The following is a 14,599-nucleotide window of genomic DNA, read 5'->3' as shown; positions in this document are numbered from 1 at the left end:
ACATGATGAAACCAAACTATGACAGGGGGAATGTGGTGTTGGCCGTGTGTGGACATTGGGAGGGGCAGGGAGAGGACCCCTTAGTAGATCTATTCCCTGGGACAAAAGCTGGTTCCCCCCTGGAGGAGATTCCCCTCTCTGAGCAACTGAGCCGGGCCAGCACGCTGAGATCAGAGGGGTGCTGCATCTGTACCGACAGCTGTTTTCCAACCAGCCTGGACGCACTAATTTGACTGTCCACCGGGTGGAGACTGGGTCACATCCCCCTATAAGATGCTCCCCTTTTCGGGTCACTGGGAAAACTGCCCAGGATCTTGAAAGAGAGGTCAGGGACATGCTGGCTTTGGGGGTGGCCCAAGAAGGTCTTCCAGCCCTTGGGCCTCGCCAGTGGTGCTGGTTCCCAAGAAGAATGGGTCAATCCGGTTCTGTGTGGACTATCGAAAGCTCAATGCCATCACCGTATCTGATGCCTACCCTATGCCCAGGCCTGACGAGCTCCTAGACAAGCTGGGAGGTGCTCGGTACCTCACCACTATGGATCTTACCAAAGGCTACTGGCAAGTGCCGCTGGATGCAGATGCCAGGCTGAAATCAGCCTTTATCACCGCTCTGGGGCTCTATGAGTTTATGACCCTTCCCTTCGGCCTCAAGGGAGCACCGGCCACCTTCCAGCACCTGGTGGATCAGCTACTGAGGGGGATGGAGAGTTTTGCCGTGGCGTATATTGACGACATCTGCGTCTTCAGCCAGACCTGGGAGGACCACATGTCCCAGGTTAAACAAGTCCTAGACCGACTCCGAAAGGCTGGGTTAACAGTAAAGGCTGAGAAGTGCAAGGTGGGGATGGCTGAAGTATCTTACCTGGGCCATCGGGTGGGGAGCAGCTGCCTGAAGCCGGAACCAGCCAAGGTGGAGGTGATCAGGACTGGCCTGCTCCCCAAACCAAAAAACAGGTCCAGGCCTTTATTGGGATGGCGGGGTACTATTGAAGGTTCGTGCCCCACTTTAGTGCCATAGCCAGCCCCATCACTGAACTGTGCAAAAAGGGGAAGCCAGACAAGGTGATCTGGACTGAGCAGTGCCAGGAGGCTTTCCGGGCGCTGAAGGAGGCTCTGGTTAGTGGCCCAGTTCTGGCAAACCCAGGTTTTGACAAACCCTTTATGGTGTTCACCGACGCCTCAGACACGGGACTGGGGGCGGTGTTAATGCAGGAGGATGAAAAGGGGGAGAGACACCCCATCGTGTACCTGAGTAAGAAGCTGCTACCCCGGGAACAAAGCTACGCGGCCATCGAGAAGGAATGCCTGGCCATGGTGTGGGCCCTTAAGAAGCTAGAGCCATATCTCTTTGGGCGACACTTCACCGTGTACACCGACCACTCTCCCCTGACCTGGCTGCACCAGATGAAAGGAGCCAACGCCAAGGTCCTGAGGTGGAGCCTGCTCCTGCAGGACTATGACATGGACGTGGTCCATGTGAAGGGAAGTGCCAACCTGACAGCGGATGCGTTGTCCCGGAGAGGTGGCCCTGAACTTCCCCAGGTCACTGGGCAGAGTGACCCCGCTCAGTTCAGTCTCGAAGGGGGGAGAGATGTGATGCAGTAGGGGCTGTCTGTGTGGGGAGTGGGAGAGCAGGGGAGGACTTTAGGGGATGGACGATGCCAGGGCCTGTAACCTGAGCTAGGTAAGGGAGGGGAAAGGTCAACACCTTTGCCCGGGAAGGGGACAAAGGAAGGGAGTGGCAGGAGGGAAGCAGTTTGAGTTTGGGCTTGGGGCTGTGTGGGCGGAATTCAGGGTATCCTAGCTAGGATCCAAGCACCCTGAAAGCCCAGAAGGACTCGGTGGAGGGGTCCTGACTGTGCCTGCAAGCCCTGCTGTAACCTGTGTTCCTGTTGTCCAATAAACCTTCTGTTTTACTGGCTGGCCGAGAGTCACTGTGGGTCCCAGGAAGAGGGGTGCAGGGCCGGACCCCCCCACACTCCGTGACAGGGGGCCTGGGGTCTTCGGCAGCAGGAAGCCACCACTTTGGTGGTACTTCGGTGGTGGGGGGGTCCTTCCGCTCCGGGACTCGCTGCCAAAGTGCCCCAAAGACCAGCAGTGGAGGCCCCCCTCTGCCGAATTACCGCCGAAGCGGGACCCGCCGCTGAAGAGCTGGGTCTTCAGCGGTAATTTGGCGGCAGGGGGTTCTTCCGCCCCAGAACAGAAGGATCCCCCGCCGCCGAAGACCCGGAGTGGAAGAAGCTCTGGGGGCCCAGGCCCCACAAAAGTTTTCCAGGGCCCCCGGAGCGAGTGAAGGACCCCACTCTAGGGGCCCCAAAAAACTCTCATGAGAGCCCCTGCGGGGCCCGGGGCCTGGGGCAAATTGCCCCACTTGACCCCCCCAGGCGGTCCTGATCCCATCGCGTCTCCCCCTCTCCCCACATTAGCCAATGTCCCTCGCCCACACCCCAGACCACGAACACCCCCCAACACACCCCTCTGGGTCCCCATGCTGCACACATCACTATGGCATCTGAGCTCCTGCCCCAGTGTCCCCATAGCAGCTCAGTGTCTGCTGAGCCACCCACCTGCCCCTGGCACCCAGCCCTGGCACCCCTGCCTGGGTAACATCTGCTCCCTCCTCTGTGCCCCAGACAGATCCCAGCCCCCTGACACCCCTCCCCAGCCCTCTGCCCGCTGCTGGGCGCTGCTCCCCGAGGACCCTCCCCTAGAGCAGCCCCTCCCTTGGGCCGAGGAGCTGGGGTCACGGTCACACCAGGGCTGAATTCAGATTCTCCACTCTCTGAACCTCCCCCTGCAGCATCTCGGCCTCGTCCCCCACGTCCCGCCGGGCCCAGACTCTCGCTGCTTTGCTGCTGCCTCCTTTGCCCAAGCCTGCTGGGCTCCCAGCTGGGCCCACAGAGCCCGGCGGGGTCTGGCCAGTGTCCCTGCCTCCCTCCTCCCCGACTGACCCCCCCGGATCCTGCGCTCACCCCTCGCTGGGTCTGGCCAATCTCCCGGCCTCCCTCCTCCGCCACTGACCCCCCAGGGCCCTGCACTCACCCCTCGCTGGGTCTGGCCAATCTTCCTGCCTCCCTCCTCCACCACTGACCCCCCCAGACCCTGCGCTCACCCCTCGCTGGGTCTGGCCAATCTTCCGGCCTCCCTCCTCCGCCACTGACCCCCCAGGGCCCTGCACTCACCCCTCGCTGGGTCTGGCCAATCTCCCTGCCTCTCTCCTCCACCACTGACCCCCCCGGACCCTGCGCTCACCCCTCGCTGGGTCTGGCTGATCTCCCTGCCTCCCTCCTCCACCACTGACCCCCCCGGATCCTGCGCTCACCCCTCGCTGGGTCTGGCCAATCTCCCTGCCTCCTTCCTCTGCCACTGACCCCCCTGGACCCTGCGCTCAATCCTCGCTGGGTCTGGCCAATCTCCCTGCCTCCCTCCTCCACCACTGACCCCCCCGGATCCTGCGCTCACCCCTCGCTGGGTCTGGCCAATCTCCCTGCCTCCTTCCTCTGCCACTGACCCCCCTGGACCCTGCGCTCAATCCTCGCTGGGTCTGGCCAGTGTCCCTGCCTCCCTCCTCCACCACTGACCCCCCTGGACCCTGCGCTCACCCCTCGCTGGGTCTGGCCAATCTCCCTGCCTCCCTCCTCCACCACTGACCCCCCTGGACCCTGCGCTCACCCCTCGCTGGGTCTGGCCGCTGTCCCTGCCTCCCTCCTCCCCGACTGACCCCCCAGGGCCCTGCGCTCACCCCTCGCTGGGTCTGGCCAATCTTCCGGCCTCCCTCCTCCGCCACTGACCCCCCAGACCCTGCACTCACCCCTCGCTGGGTCTGGCCAATCTCCCGGCCTCCCTCCTCCGCCACTGACCCCCCAGGGCCCTGCGCTCACCCCTCACTGGGTCTGGCCAATCTCCCTGTCTCCCTCCTCCATCACTGACCCCCCCCCCAGGGCCCTGTGCTCACCTCTCGGTGGGTCTGGCCAATCTTCCGGCCTCCCTCCTCCACCACTGACCCTCCCAGACCCTGCACTCACCCCTCGCTGGGTCTGGCCAATCTCCCTGCCTCCCTCCTCCACCACTGACCCCCCCAGGGCCCTGTGCTCACCCCTCGCTGGGTCTGGCCAATCTCCCTGCCTCCCTCCTCCACCACTGACCCCCCCAGACCCTGCACTCACCCCTCGCTGGGGCTGGACGCTGTCCCTGCCTCCCTCCTCTGCCACTGACCCTGCCAGACCCTGTGCTTACCCCTCACTGGGTCTGGCCAATCTCCCTGCCTCCTTCCTCTGCCACTGACCCCCCCAGACCCTGCGCTCACCCCTCGCTGGGTCTGGCCAATCTCCCTGCCTCCCTCCTCTACCACTGACCCCCCAGACCCTGCACTCACCCCTCGCTGGGTCTGGCCAATCTCCCTGCCTCCCTCCTCCACCACTGACCCCCCAGGGCCCTGCGCTCACCCCTCGCTGGGTCTGGCCGCTGTCCCTGCCTCCCTCCTCCCCGACTGACCCCCCAGGGCCCTGCGCTCACCCCTCGCTGGGTCTAGCCAGTGTCCCTGCCTCCCTCCTCCACCACTGACCCCCCGGACCGTGCGCTCACCCCTCGCTGGGTCCGGCTGATCTCCCTGCCTCCCTCCTCTACCACTGACCCCCCAGACCCTGCACTCACCCCTCGCTGGGTGCGACCAATCTCTCTGTCTCCCTCCTCCGCCACTGACTTCCCTGGATCCTGCACTCACCCCTCGCTGGGTCTGGCCGCTGTCCCTGCCTCCCTCCTCTGCCACTGACCCCCCCAGACCCTGCACTCACCCCTCGCTGGGGCTGGCCCAGGGTTTGCACCGCAGGGGGTGTTGGCAGAGGGAGACTCGTATCAGGCTGCCAGGGCCAGAGACAAGGGGACACCCCTCATTAGGACACAGGCTGAGACGCCAACTTGGAAGCCAGGGGCTGGCGCCAGGAGAGCAGCGGGGGGCACAAAGGCCGGTCACTCGGGAGCTGGGAGGTGCTAGAGGGAGGGAGCCAGAGCCCTGTGATCGCAGTGACCCCAGGGGCTCACACTGACCAGCGCAGGCGGCTGTCCCGCTCCAGACACTTTGGCTCCCCTGTCTAGTGCATCTGATGTCAGGCTGCGAGGGCTGGTACCCCACAGGGCAGCTCCACGTCACCGAGTCCCCTGGGCTGTAAAACTGCTGCTCGAGGGCGAACCGGACCCTGGAGTCCCGGGTGTCTGGAGCTTTACACTTTTCTGTACACAGGAGTGAGATGGGGGTAAGGGGGCTGAGACATGCTTTGAACAGGGGCCTCTCGGGGCACCTTGGCAGAGCCACGTGTGTTGTTACCATGCCACAGGCTGCCGGCTGTCACCTCCGCAGGGCCTGGGCTGGGCTTGGCTGGCTGGTCTCCAGGAGTGAAAGTAACTTACAGGACTTACCGATACTGCCGGAGTCCTGAGGGGGATGGCCTCATCCAGAAGAGACGAGGCCTCTCAAGATTTAAAGGCCCTGGGGCACTGGCTGTGGCTGGGAGCCCCAGAGCCTTTAAATCAACCCAGGGCCCTCAGCTGCAGAAGTGGCTGAGAGCCCCGGGGCTCAGGGGAAATTAAAGGGCCCGGGGCTTGGGCTGCCGCGGAGCTCCAGGCACTTTAAATGCCCACCGCAGTTGTGGCTGCCAGAGCCGCAGGCGGGATTTAAAGGACTCTGGGCTGCCCGCAGCGGAGGGAGCTCTGAGCCCTTTAAATCCAGCCCCAGCCCGGCCACCAGAGCCGCGGGCGAGATTCAAAGGGCTCTGGGATCCCCGCTGCAGAAGCTGGTGCGGTCTGGCATGGTGTACTGGCTCTTGCCGGTAACTGTACTGAACCAGACCGGCTTACTTTCACCTCTGCTGTTCTCCCACAGATTTCACGCCCACGGGCCATTATGAGCGTGACTTGTTATATCGTTGGGGGCAACCGCTATAGGAAGACATTACTAGAGATACAGAGAGCTGTAAACCCTGGAGCAGTCTATCCCCTAATAATCTAACTCAGTTGCCACCGCAACACAAGATTCTATTACCAAGATAACCAAATACACAACATGACTAGTTCGTTTATCTCCCACCCCAGGATTCAACACCACACGCTTGGCTGGGGAACTGAGTGTGTGTGTGTGTGTGTGTGGGTCTGGCGGGCTCCCACTGTGTCGTCTTCAGCCTTTAGACACAACTTCCCTGCTGGGCAGAGGGAATACTTCATGGCCTGGCTGCACATTAACTCTGTGTCACGGAGTTCCCAGGCAATGCTCTGGAATTGTTCCCCACAAAGCCAGTCAGGACTTTGGGGAGCCTCCTCTCCCTTGGAGCAGACTGTCTGCAGGGCAAGAAGCTCACACGGCTTCACCTCCTGGGTCTTTCCTTGGAGCATTCATCTTGGGGAAGAGTGGGGGGTTGAGCACCCCCGCCAGGAACTGAGGAAGTTGGCGCCTATGCCCTGATACACAATGACACACCCTAACACCTCCTACAGCGCACAGACACAGCAATACACACCGTTACAAGCTAACACACATCTCCTACACCTTACAGATACTTGGTATATCCTCAAGTCCCTGCACACAACCCCATATACACACCCCTATAATACTTAGCCACACAACCCCGACACACACACACTGATACACTCCACAGACATCCCCTAACACCCCTCCAACACAGCCTAGAACCCCCCCACGCTCCCTCCACACTCTCCCCCCCCAGGCTGCATTCGCTGTCACTGTCCCTTCCAGGGCCGGCTCCAGACACCAGCCTACCAAGCACGTGCTTGCGGGGGCAACCTGAGGACGGGGAGCGCTCAGGGTTTGTTTTTGTTTTTTTTGGTTTGGCCGGGTGGCGCTGGGGGGGGCGGGGCTTGGGCGGCGCGGTGCTTAGTGGGGGTGGGCTTCAGCGGCATGGCGCTCGGGGAGGCGGGGACTTGGGCGGCACGGTGCGGTGCTCGGGGGGGTGGTAGGCTTAGGCAACACGGCGCTTGGGGGGGCGCGGACTTGGGCAACGTGACACGACACTCGGGGGCAGGGACTTGGGCAGCGCAACACTCGCTGGGGCGGGGCAGGGCTCTTTTTTTTATTATTTTTTGCTTGTGGCAGCAAAAATGTTAGAGTTGGCCCTGGTCACTTCACGCCCTTCGGAAGGTCTGAGCTGAACACTCAAGACATAAAGATGCCCCCAGGAAGTTGCAGGGCCTCTTTAGAGGCTCTCGGTGTCCCAGGGTTTGGATCCTGCCCCCCAGCCTGCCCTGCAGCCCGTCTGTGCAGAACTCACCCACACAGCTCACATTCCTCGTGTCCCACTCCACGCGCCCAGCCGTCTCCGTACATCGCACCCAAGCCGGGCTCCCCTCGTACTGCTCCGGGCGACAGGTCACCAGAACGCTCTCGCCAACGGCAAACTCTGTCCGTGCAGAGGCAGCAGAGACTGACGGGGGCCAGTTTCCTGCCATCGTACAAACCCCTGGAAGGAAAGAAATGTCCAGTCTCTGTGGATCCTGTTCTGGTGAAAGGTGCAGCTGGCTGCCCCTGGGTGATCCTGGAGCAGAGCTGAGCCAAAGGGAGCCCTGGAGAACCCAGAACAGCAAAGGGCTGGGGAAAGGCGAGGAACATGGACACGCTGGTGACAGCGAGTCTCTGGCCTGTTCCTGCCCTTCCGTATTGGCCCCAGGGCCCAGGGCCTGCTTGGGATGGGTGGGGTCTGGCTCAGGGCCTCTGCATTTGAAGCAGGGTTAGTGTCCCCATACGAGAGGCTGAGAGGCCAAAACGAACCAGAGAGTTTATGGGGCGAGAATCCACCTGGCTCCGGAGATACCAAAGTGTCACGGAGTCTGGCTGCCAGTCCGGCCCCTGTGCCTGCGGTGACTCGGGGCGGGGCTCACACTTACCCCGGCATGCGGGTATCTCACTCCAGACAGCCTGGCTCCCATTTCTGACACATTTGATCACAGGCGGTGACGGCCAATACCCCTCAGAGCAGTTCAACGTCAGTGAGTCACCCAGGGCGTAGAACTGCCCCTCGTGGGCAAACTGCAATCCAGAGTCCCAGGTTCTGGATATTTCACACTTTTCTGTGTAACAAAGAAATCAGGGGAGACTCTTGAGGGTTATTCAATCATGCGGCTTCCCACAGCCATTATGGGCCCGATCCTGAGCCATGCTGGGCACCCACACTACAGTAGGGGTTGCCAGGATAAGCTCCTCTCTGATCAGTCTATCTCCCCCGTTTCTCTTTACAGGATTCACACGTGCCCCGGGCCTTGGGGGTGGGGTGAGTGAGGGGGAGTGCAGGTGAGTCAGCCCAACTGAGTCGCTGTATTTCCCTGGGTGTCAAGGCCAGAAGGGCCCATTCTGACCATCCAGTCTGACCTATTGCCTTGTCCAGGCCAGAGACCCACCCTGGGGTCCCTGCAGGGGGGATCGTCTCCCCTTCTGCCAGCAACTCTGTCACACTCAGTAACTGGTGGTTGAATCAGAGTGAATCTTTAGAAAGGCAGCAGCCACTCTCGATATAAACGCTTCATGTGTCAGAGACCCCACCCGTCCCCGGGGCAGCTGTTCCCCTGGGGAATGACCCTCACTGTTAAAACATTGCACATTATGGAGCCCCACCCCATAGCGTCTGAGGGACTGGTACAGTGACAGAGGCTGCAGCTCTGGCTCCTGGGGGCAGCTCTCGGAGTCTCAGTAGAACAGACTGTCACGGAGTGTGGGGGAGTCTGGGCCCTGCACCCCCACTTCCTGCGATTCACTGTGACTCTCAGCCAGCCAGTAACACAGAAGGTTTATTAGACAACAGGAACACAGTCCCAAGCAGGGCTTGTAGGTACAACCAGGACCCCTCAGCCACATCCCTCTGGGGCAAGGCTCTTAGACCTCAGACTTGGGGTTCCCTGCCTCTTCCCAGCCAGCCCAAAACTGAAACCAAAACTCTCTCCAGCAGGCTCTCTTCCTTTGTCCAGTTTCCCTGGCAAAGGGGTTGACTCATCCCACCCCACTCCTGGCTCAGGTACTGCCTGTCACGGAGTCCCCGGGCGATGCTCTGGAACTGCTCCCCACCAAGCCAGGCAGGACTTTGGGGAGCTTCCTCTTCCTCGGAGCAGACTGTCTGCAGGGCAAGAAGCTCACATGGCTTCACCTCCTGGGTCTGACCCTGGAGCATTCAGCATCCTCTGCCCCTCTGTGCGCTTCCCACAGCGAGTCCACCTAGCTGGGGTCCTGGGGAAGCCACCGGGCCCTGCACCCCCACTTCCTGCGATTTACCACGACTCTCAGCCTGCTAGTAAAACAGAAGGTTTATTTGGACGGCGGGAACACAGTCCAAGACAGGTCTTGCAGGCACAGACAGCAGGACCCCCTTTAGTTAGGTCCATCTGGGGCCCCCAGGGAGACCAGAGCCCTGTTGGGAAGCCCAAGCCCCGTTGGGCCATCCCTCCATTTCCAGCCAGCTTCAAAACTAACCCCCCCGCCAGCCCCTCCTCCGGGCTTTGTCTCTTTCCCGGGCCAGGAGGTCACCTGATCCCTTTGTCTCCAACACCTTCAGCTGGCACCTTTGCAGGGGATGGGCCCAGGCCATCAGGTGCTAGGAGACAGAGTGTCAGGCATTTAGGTGCACTGGCCCTTTGCTCTGCAGCAATCACACACCCTTATCCCACCACCTAGATACTTCAGAGCTGCCTAGGGGACCCTGGACACCAACACAGTATTCAGAACAAACATTAAGAACATTCCCAGTTCTTCACACCCTCTCTCACCTAAAGTCATCCCCTGTTCTACCATCCCCCATGCCAGGGCCGGCCGGGGTGGGGGAGCAAGTGGGGCAATTTGTCCCAGGCTCCGCAGGGGCCCCCACGGGAACGACCGAGGTTTCCTCCCTGGCCCCAGCCCCGGCCCGACCCCACCTCCACCCTCTCCCAGAGCCTCAACGAATCCAGGAGCGTCCCTGAACAGCTGCGGTGAGGCTCCGGTGGGGCCCCTGAGCCCCTCCCGCTGGGCCGCCTGGTGAGGGGGCCGGGCTCGGAGCTCCAGGCTGAGGGAGGGAGCTCAGGCCCCGCTGCAGCTCGCAGCCCTGCCCCCCCACCACGCGGCTGTGAGCGGGGAGGGGCTCAGGGGCCCCACCAGAGCCACGCTGCAGCTGTTCAGGGACGCTCCTGGATGCAGTGCACTGAGAATCTGGATGAGGGGGGAGCTGGGGGTAAGGGGCCGGGGCTGGGGGACAGTCAGGAGACAGGGAGGGGGCAGAGGCTGGGGGGGCGGTCAGGGGACAGGGAATGGGGGGGTTGGATTGTAGGCGTTCCAGGGATCTGTCAAGACTCAGCGGGGGGGGGGGTGGATAGGGGTCGGAGCAGTCAGGGGACAGGGAGCAGGGGTGGGGTCCTGGGGTGGTGGTTGGGGGGAGTCTCTGGGGGACGGTAAGGGAACAAGGAGCACGATGGGTCGGGGATTCTGAGGGGGAAGGGCAGTTGGGGGGCAGGAAGTGGGTGGGGGTCGGATAGGGGACAGGGCCAGGCTGTTTGGGGAGGAACCTTCCCTACCCTAAAGCTCATTCAGCAGTTTAAGGCTTGCAGAAGAGCCAAGCTGTTAGCTTTTCCATTAGGGCTGCCACCCCTTTCACTTCTCAAATGCCAAATTATAGTCTGTATCTAATTTCAGTGCCGTAGGGAGATTCATGGCAGGGGAGGGTAGCTTCGTTTCAAATTAGCCACTGGGGGAGGGATCATATGAGAAGAGCAATATCCTTCCCAGCCCTACCAAGGGAGAACCCCCTCCCCTGCATTCCCTGAGGCTTCAGAGGGGTTAGTTCAGTGGTTCTCAAACTTTTGTCCTGGTGACCCCTTTCACATAGCAAACCTCTGAGTGCGACTCCGCCCTCTTAACATTGAAAACACTTGTTTATATATTTAACACTATTATAAATGCTGGAGGCAAAGCGGGGTTTGAGGTGGAGGCTGACAGCTCGCGGCCCCAGTAACAACCTTGTGACCCCCTGAGGGGTCCCGACCCCCAGTCTGAGAACCCCTGGGTTAATTTAATTTTAGCACCCTGTGTCCATTCACATGCATGTGCTATTTTCAGCATTTCAGTTTTCACAACATAGGCTCATCCCACATTCTGGAACAAGCTCAAATGCTCAGTTCGTGGAGTATGTACATAAGCTCTACTAAAGACAAACCCACAAGAACCGTCTCCAGTTTGTGAGGGACCCCATGGAGCCAGTCTCTAGGAAACAGATAAATGCATGGAGGTTAAGTCCATTAATGGCTGTTAGCCAGGATGGGTAAGGAATGGTGTCCCTAGCCGATGTTCATCAGAGGGTGGAGATGGATGGCAGGAGCGAGATCATTTGATCATTACCTGTTAGCTTCACTCCCTCTGGGGCACCTGGCACTGGCCACTGTCGGTAGACAGGATACTGGGCTGGATGGACCTTTGGTTTGACCCAATATGGCTGTTCTTATGTTCTAAGCTAAATGAACCCAAAGTTATGGAGACATATATGAGTCAAGGAAGCCAGCAGAGTATCAAAAACCTGGAAAAATCTCTGGATGGGCTCAGGCGTTTGGTCACAAGCTGAGGTGGTTCAAAAGTTTTGGATTTTTTTTAAGCAGAATTTTTGTTATTGTTTCTTTAAACAATCAAACACAGCAAGCAGCAAATATTTGGCCACACAGTTCTGAAACCCCAAACCATGTTCAGGTTATGGCAGACTAATTTCAGCTTTTCAATTAAAAAAAACCACAACAAATTTTGAAGGAAAGCAGACATTGTCCGTGATTTTTTTCTGCTTTTTAAAAACCCCTAGTTTTCGATCCAGAAAAAGTTTTGACGGAAAATATTTGTCCAACCCTTTTAATGAGCTTTAGTGCCTTTTAGCACTAGCTGATGCTGAGAACCAGTGATACTTTGTAAAGAAGTTTTCTCAAAACTGGGTTTGTGCCAAGATGCGGAAGGTTTATTTTTCCCAGGGCCACGCGTGGGGGGAAGCAAGTGGGGCAATTTGTGCTGGGCCTTGCATGGGCCCCCACAAGAATATAGTATTGTATAGTATTGCAATTTTTTTTATGGAAGGGGCCCCCAAAATTGCTTTGCCCCAGGCCCCCTGAATCCTTTGGACGGCCCTGCCCCATGCAGACAGTGCCAGTAAAACTAGATGCCATTCCCTGGTCAGTCCGCCATGCTCCCTATCGGATCACAAAGAGCCTCAGCTCCCCCTGCCCCCAAGCTCTGTCTGTCTGCCTAGGGCCCTGTGTGGCAAGTCCCTGCCATGCCTGAGCCCTTGCTGATGACGGGATCTGACATCAACAGCTCAGTGTGGAGACCTGACCGGTGGAGAATGAGCAGTTTCTGTGGGTCTGGAAGGCAGGAGCGGAGCACGCCCTGTTGAAAATGCCCAAACCGTCCTATGCTAACCACCACTGCTACCCCGGCCCCTCCTACAAACACAGGGATACACGTCCCAGACATCGTCACCCCGATATCCCTACAGACACACCCTGACACAGAGCCTCCACACACATGGTATATGCACTGCCAGCCCATACCCCAACACACACACACACCCCGACACAGCGCCTCCACACACATGGTATATGCACTGCCAGCCCATACACCAACACACACACATCCTGACACAGCGCCTCCACACACATGGTATATGCACTGCCAGCCCATACCTCCCCCACACAAACACCCTGACACACGCACACACCCCAACACAGCGCCTCCACACACACGGTATGTGCACTGCCAGCCCATACCCCAACACACACACACACCCTGACACAGCGCCTCCACACACATGGTATATGCCCTGCCAGCCCATACCCCAACACACACACACACATCCTGACACAGCGCCTCCACACACATGGTATATGCACTGCCAGCCCATACCTCCCCCCACACACACCCTGACACACGCACACACCCCAACACAGCGCCTCCACACACACGGTATGTGCACTGCCAGCCCATACCCCAACATACACGCACACCCCGACACAGCTGTGATGTTATTGATATAATCTGGAACTTGCCCGTGTGACAGCAGACTCCATTTTGCTGTAATTTTCCACAGTAAGAACAGAGAGGTTCTTACACCTGGAAGAGCCTATAAAAGGCTGATGTCTCATCTCCATCTGGTCTTCAATCCTGCTTCCTACCTCTGGAGGGACTTTGCTACAAACTGAAGCTCTGCACAAAGGACTGAATGACCCATCCCAGCGGGGGATGTTCTCCAGAGACTTGATTTGAACCTGCAGTTTACTCCATCACTGCTACAAGCCTGAACTAAGAACTTTGCCATCACTGTATGGAATTGATTCCATTTAACCAATCCTAGCTCTCATCTCTACCTTTTTCCCTTTATGAATAAACCTTTAGATTTTAGATTCTAAAGGATTGGCAATAGCGTGATTTGTGGGTAAGATCTGCTGTGTATATTGCCCTGGGTCTGGGGCTTGGTCCTTTGGGATCGAGAGAACCATTTTCTTTTATTGGGGTGTTGGTTTTAACAACCATTCATCCCCAGGACGAGTGGGACTGGTGGTGATTCTGGGAGACTGGAGTGTCTAAGGAAATTGCTTGTGTGACTTGTGGTTAGCCAGTGGAGTGAAACCGAAGTCATTTTTGTCTGGCTGGTTTGGTTTGCCTTAAAGGTGGAAAAACCCCAGCCTGGGACTGTGACTGCCCTGTTTAAGCAATTGGTCCTGAATTGGCACTCTCAGTTGGGTCCCGCCAGAACCGCATCGTCACAACAGCGCCTCCACACACACGGTATGTGCACTGCCAGCCCATACCTCCCACACACACACACCCCGACACAGCACCTCCACACACGCAGTATGTGCACTGCCAGCCCATTCCCAAACACACACATACACACTCCAACACAGCGACTCCAACACGTGGTATGTGCACTGCCAGTCCATACCCCGACACACATGCACACACCCAGACACAGCGACTTCAACACACGGTATGTGCACTGCCACCCCATATCCCTACACACATGCACATCCCGACACAGCGCCTCTACAAAAACGGTAAGTGCACTGCCAGCCCATACACCAACACACATCCTGACACAGCACCTCCACACACACAGTATGTGCACTGCCAGCCCATACCCCGACATACATACACATACTCCAACACAGCACCTCCACACAAGCGGTATATGCACTGCCACCCCACACCCCGACACACACACACAAACCCCAACACAGCGCCTCCACATACATAGTATGTGTATTTCTAGCCCATACCCCGACACACACACACACACCCCGACACAGCACCTCCACATACATGGTATGTGCACTGCCAGCCCAAAACCTGACACACATGCACACCCCGACATAGCGACTTCACACACACGGTATGTGTACTGCCAGCCCATACACCAACACATACACACACCCCAACACAGCGCCTCCACACACATGGTATGTGTATTTCCAGCCCATACCCCAACACAGATGCACACTCGGACACAGCACCTCCACACACACGGTATATGCACTGCCAGCGCACATCTTGATACTGCGCCTTCACACACAGGGTATGTGCACTGCCAGCTCATACCCTGACACACATG

At 58.7% G+C, this 14,599-nt stretch overlaps 1 protein-coding gene across 3 annotated transcripts in view; it reads right to left on the bottom strand.

Annotated features, from left to right (window-relative positions):
* Nucleotides 1–14,599, bottom strand: part of LOC115653541 (receptor-type tyrosine-protein phosphatase U-like) — a 114,939-nt gene that overhangs the window by 64,000 nt on the left and 36,340 nt on the right. For all 3 annotated transcript variants that reach the window (XM_030566932.1, XM_030566934.1, XM_030566935.1), the window contains exons 5-7: nt 7,890–8,072; nt 7,277–7,465; nt 5,046–5,228 (exon numbers count right to left, since the gene is read on the bottom strand). In XM_030566932.1, coding sequence (XP_030422792.1) covers nt 5,046–5,228; nt 7,277–7,465; nt 7,890–8,072 — 555 coding nt within the window. The remainder of the gene's footprint in view (nt 1–5,045; nt 5,229–7,276; nt 7,466–7,889; nt 8,073–14,599) is intronic.

This window comes from Gopherus evgoodei, chromosome 6, assembly GCF_007399415.2.
Source record: "Gopherus evgoodei ecotype Sinaloan lineage chromosome 6, rGopEvg1_v1.p, whole genome shotgun sequence".
Classification (NCBI taxonomy): Eukaryota; Metazoa; Chordata; order Testudines; family Testudinidae; genus Gopherus; species Gopherus evgoodei.
Note: the sequence above shows the minus strand (reverse complement) of the source record. Positions and strands in the feature narration are given on the sequence as shown.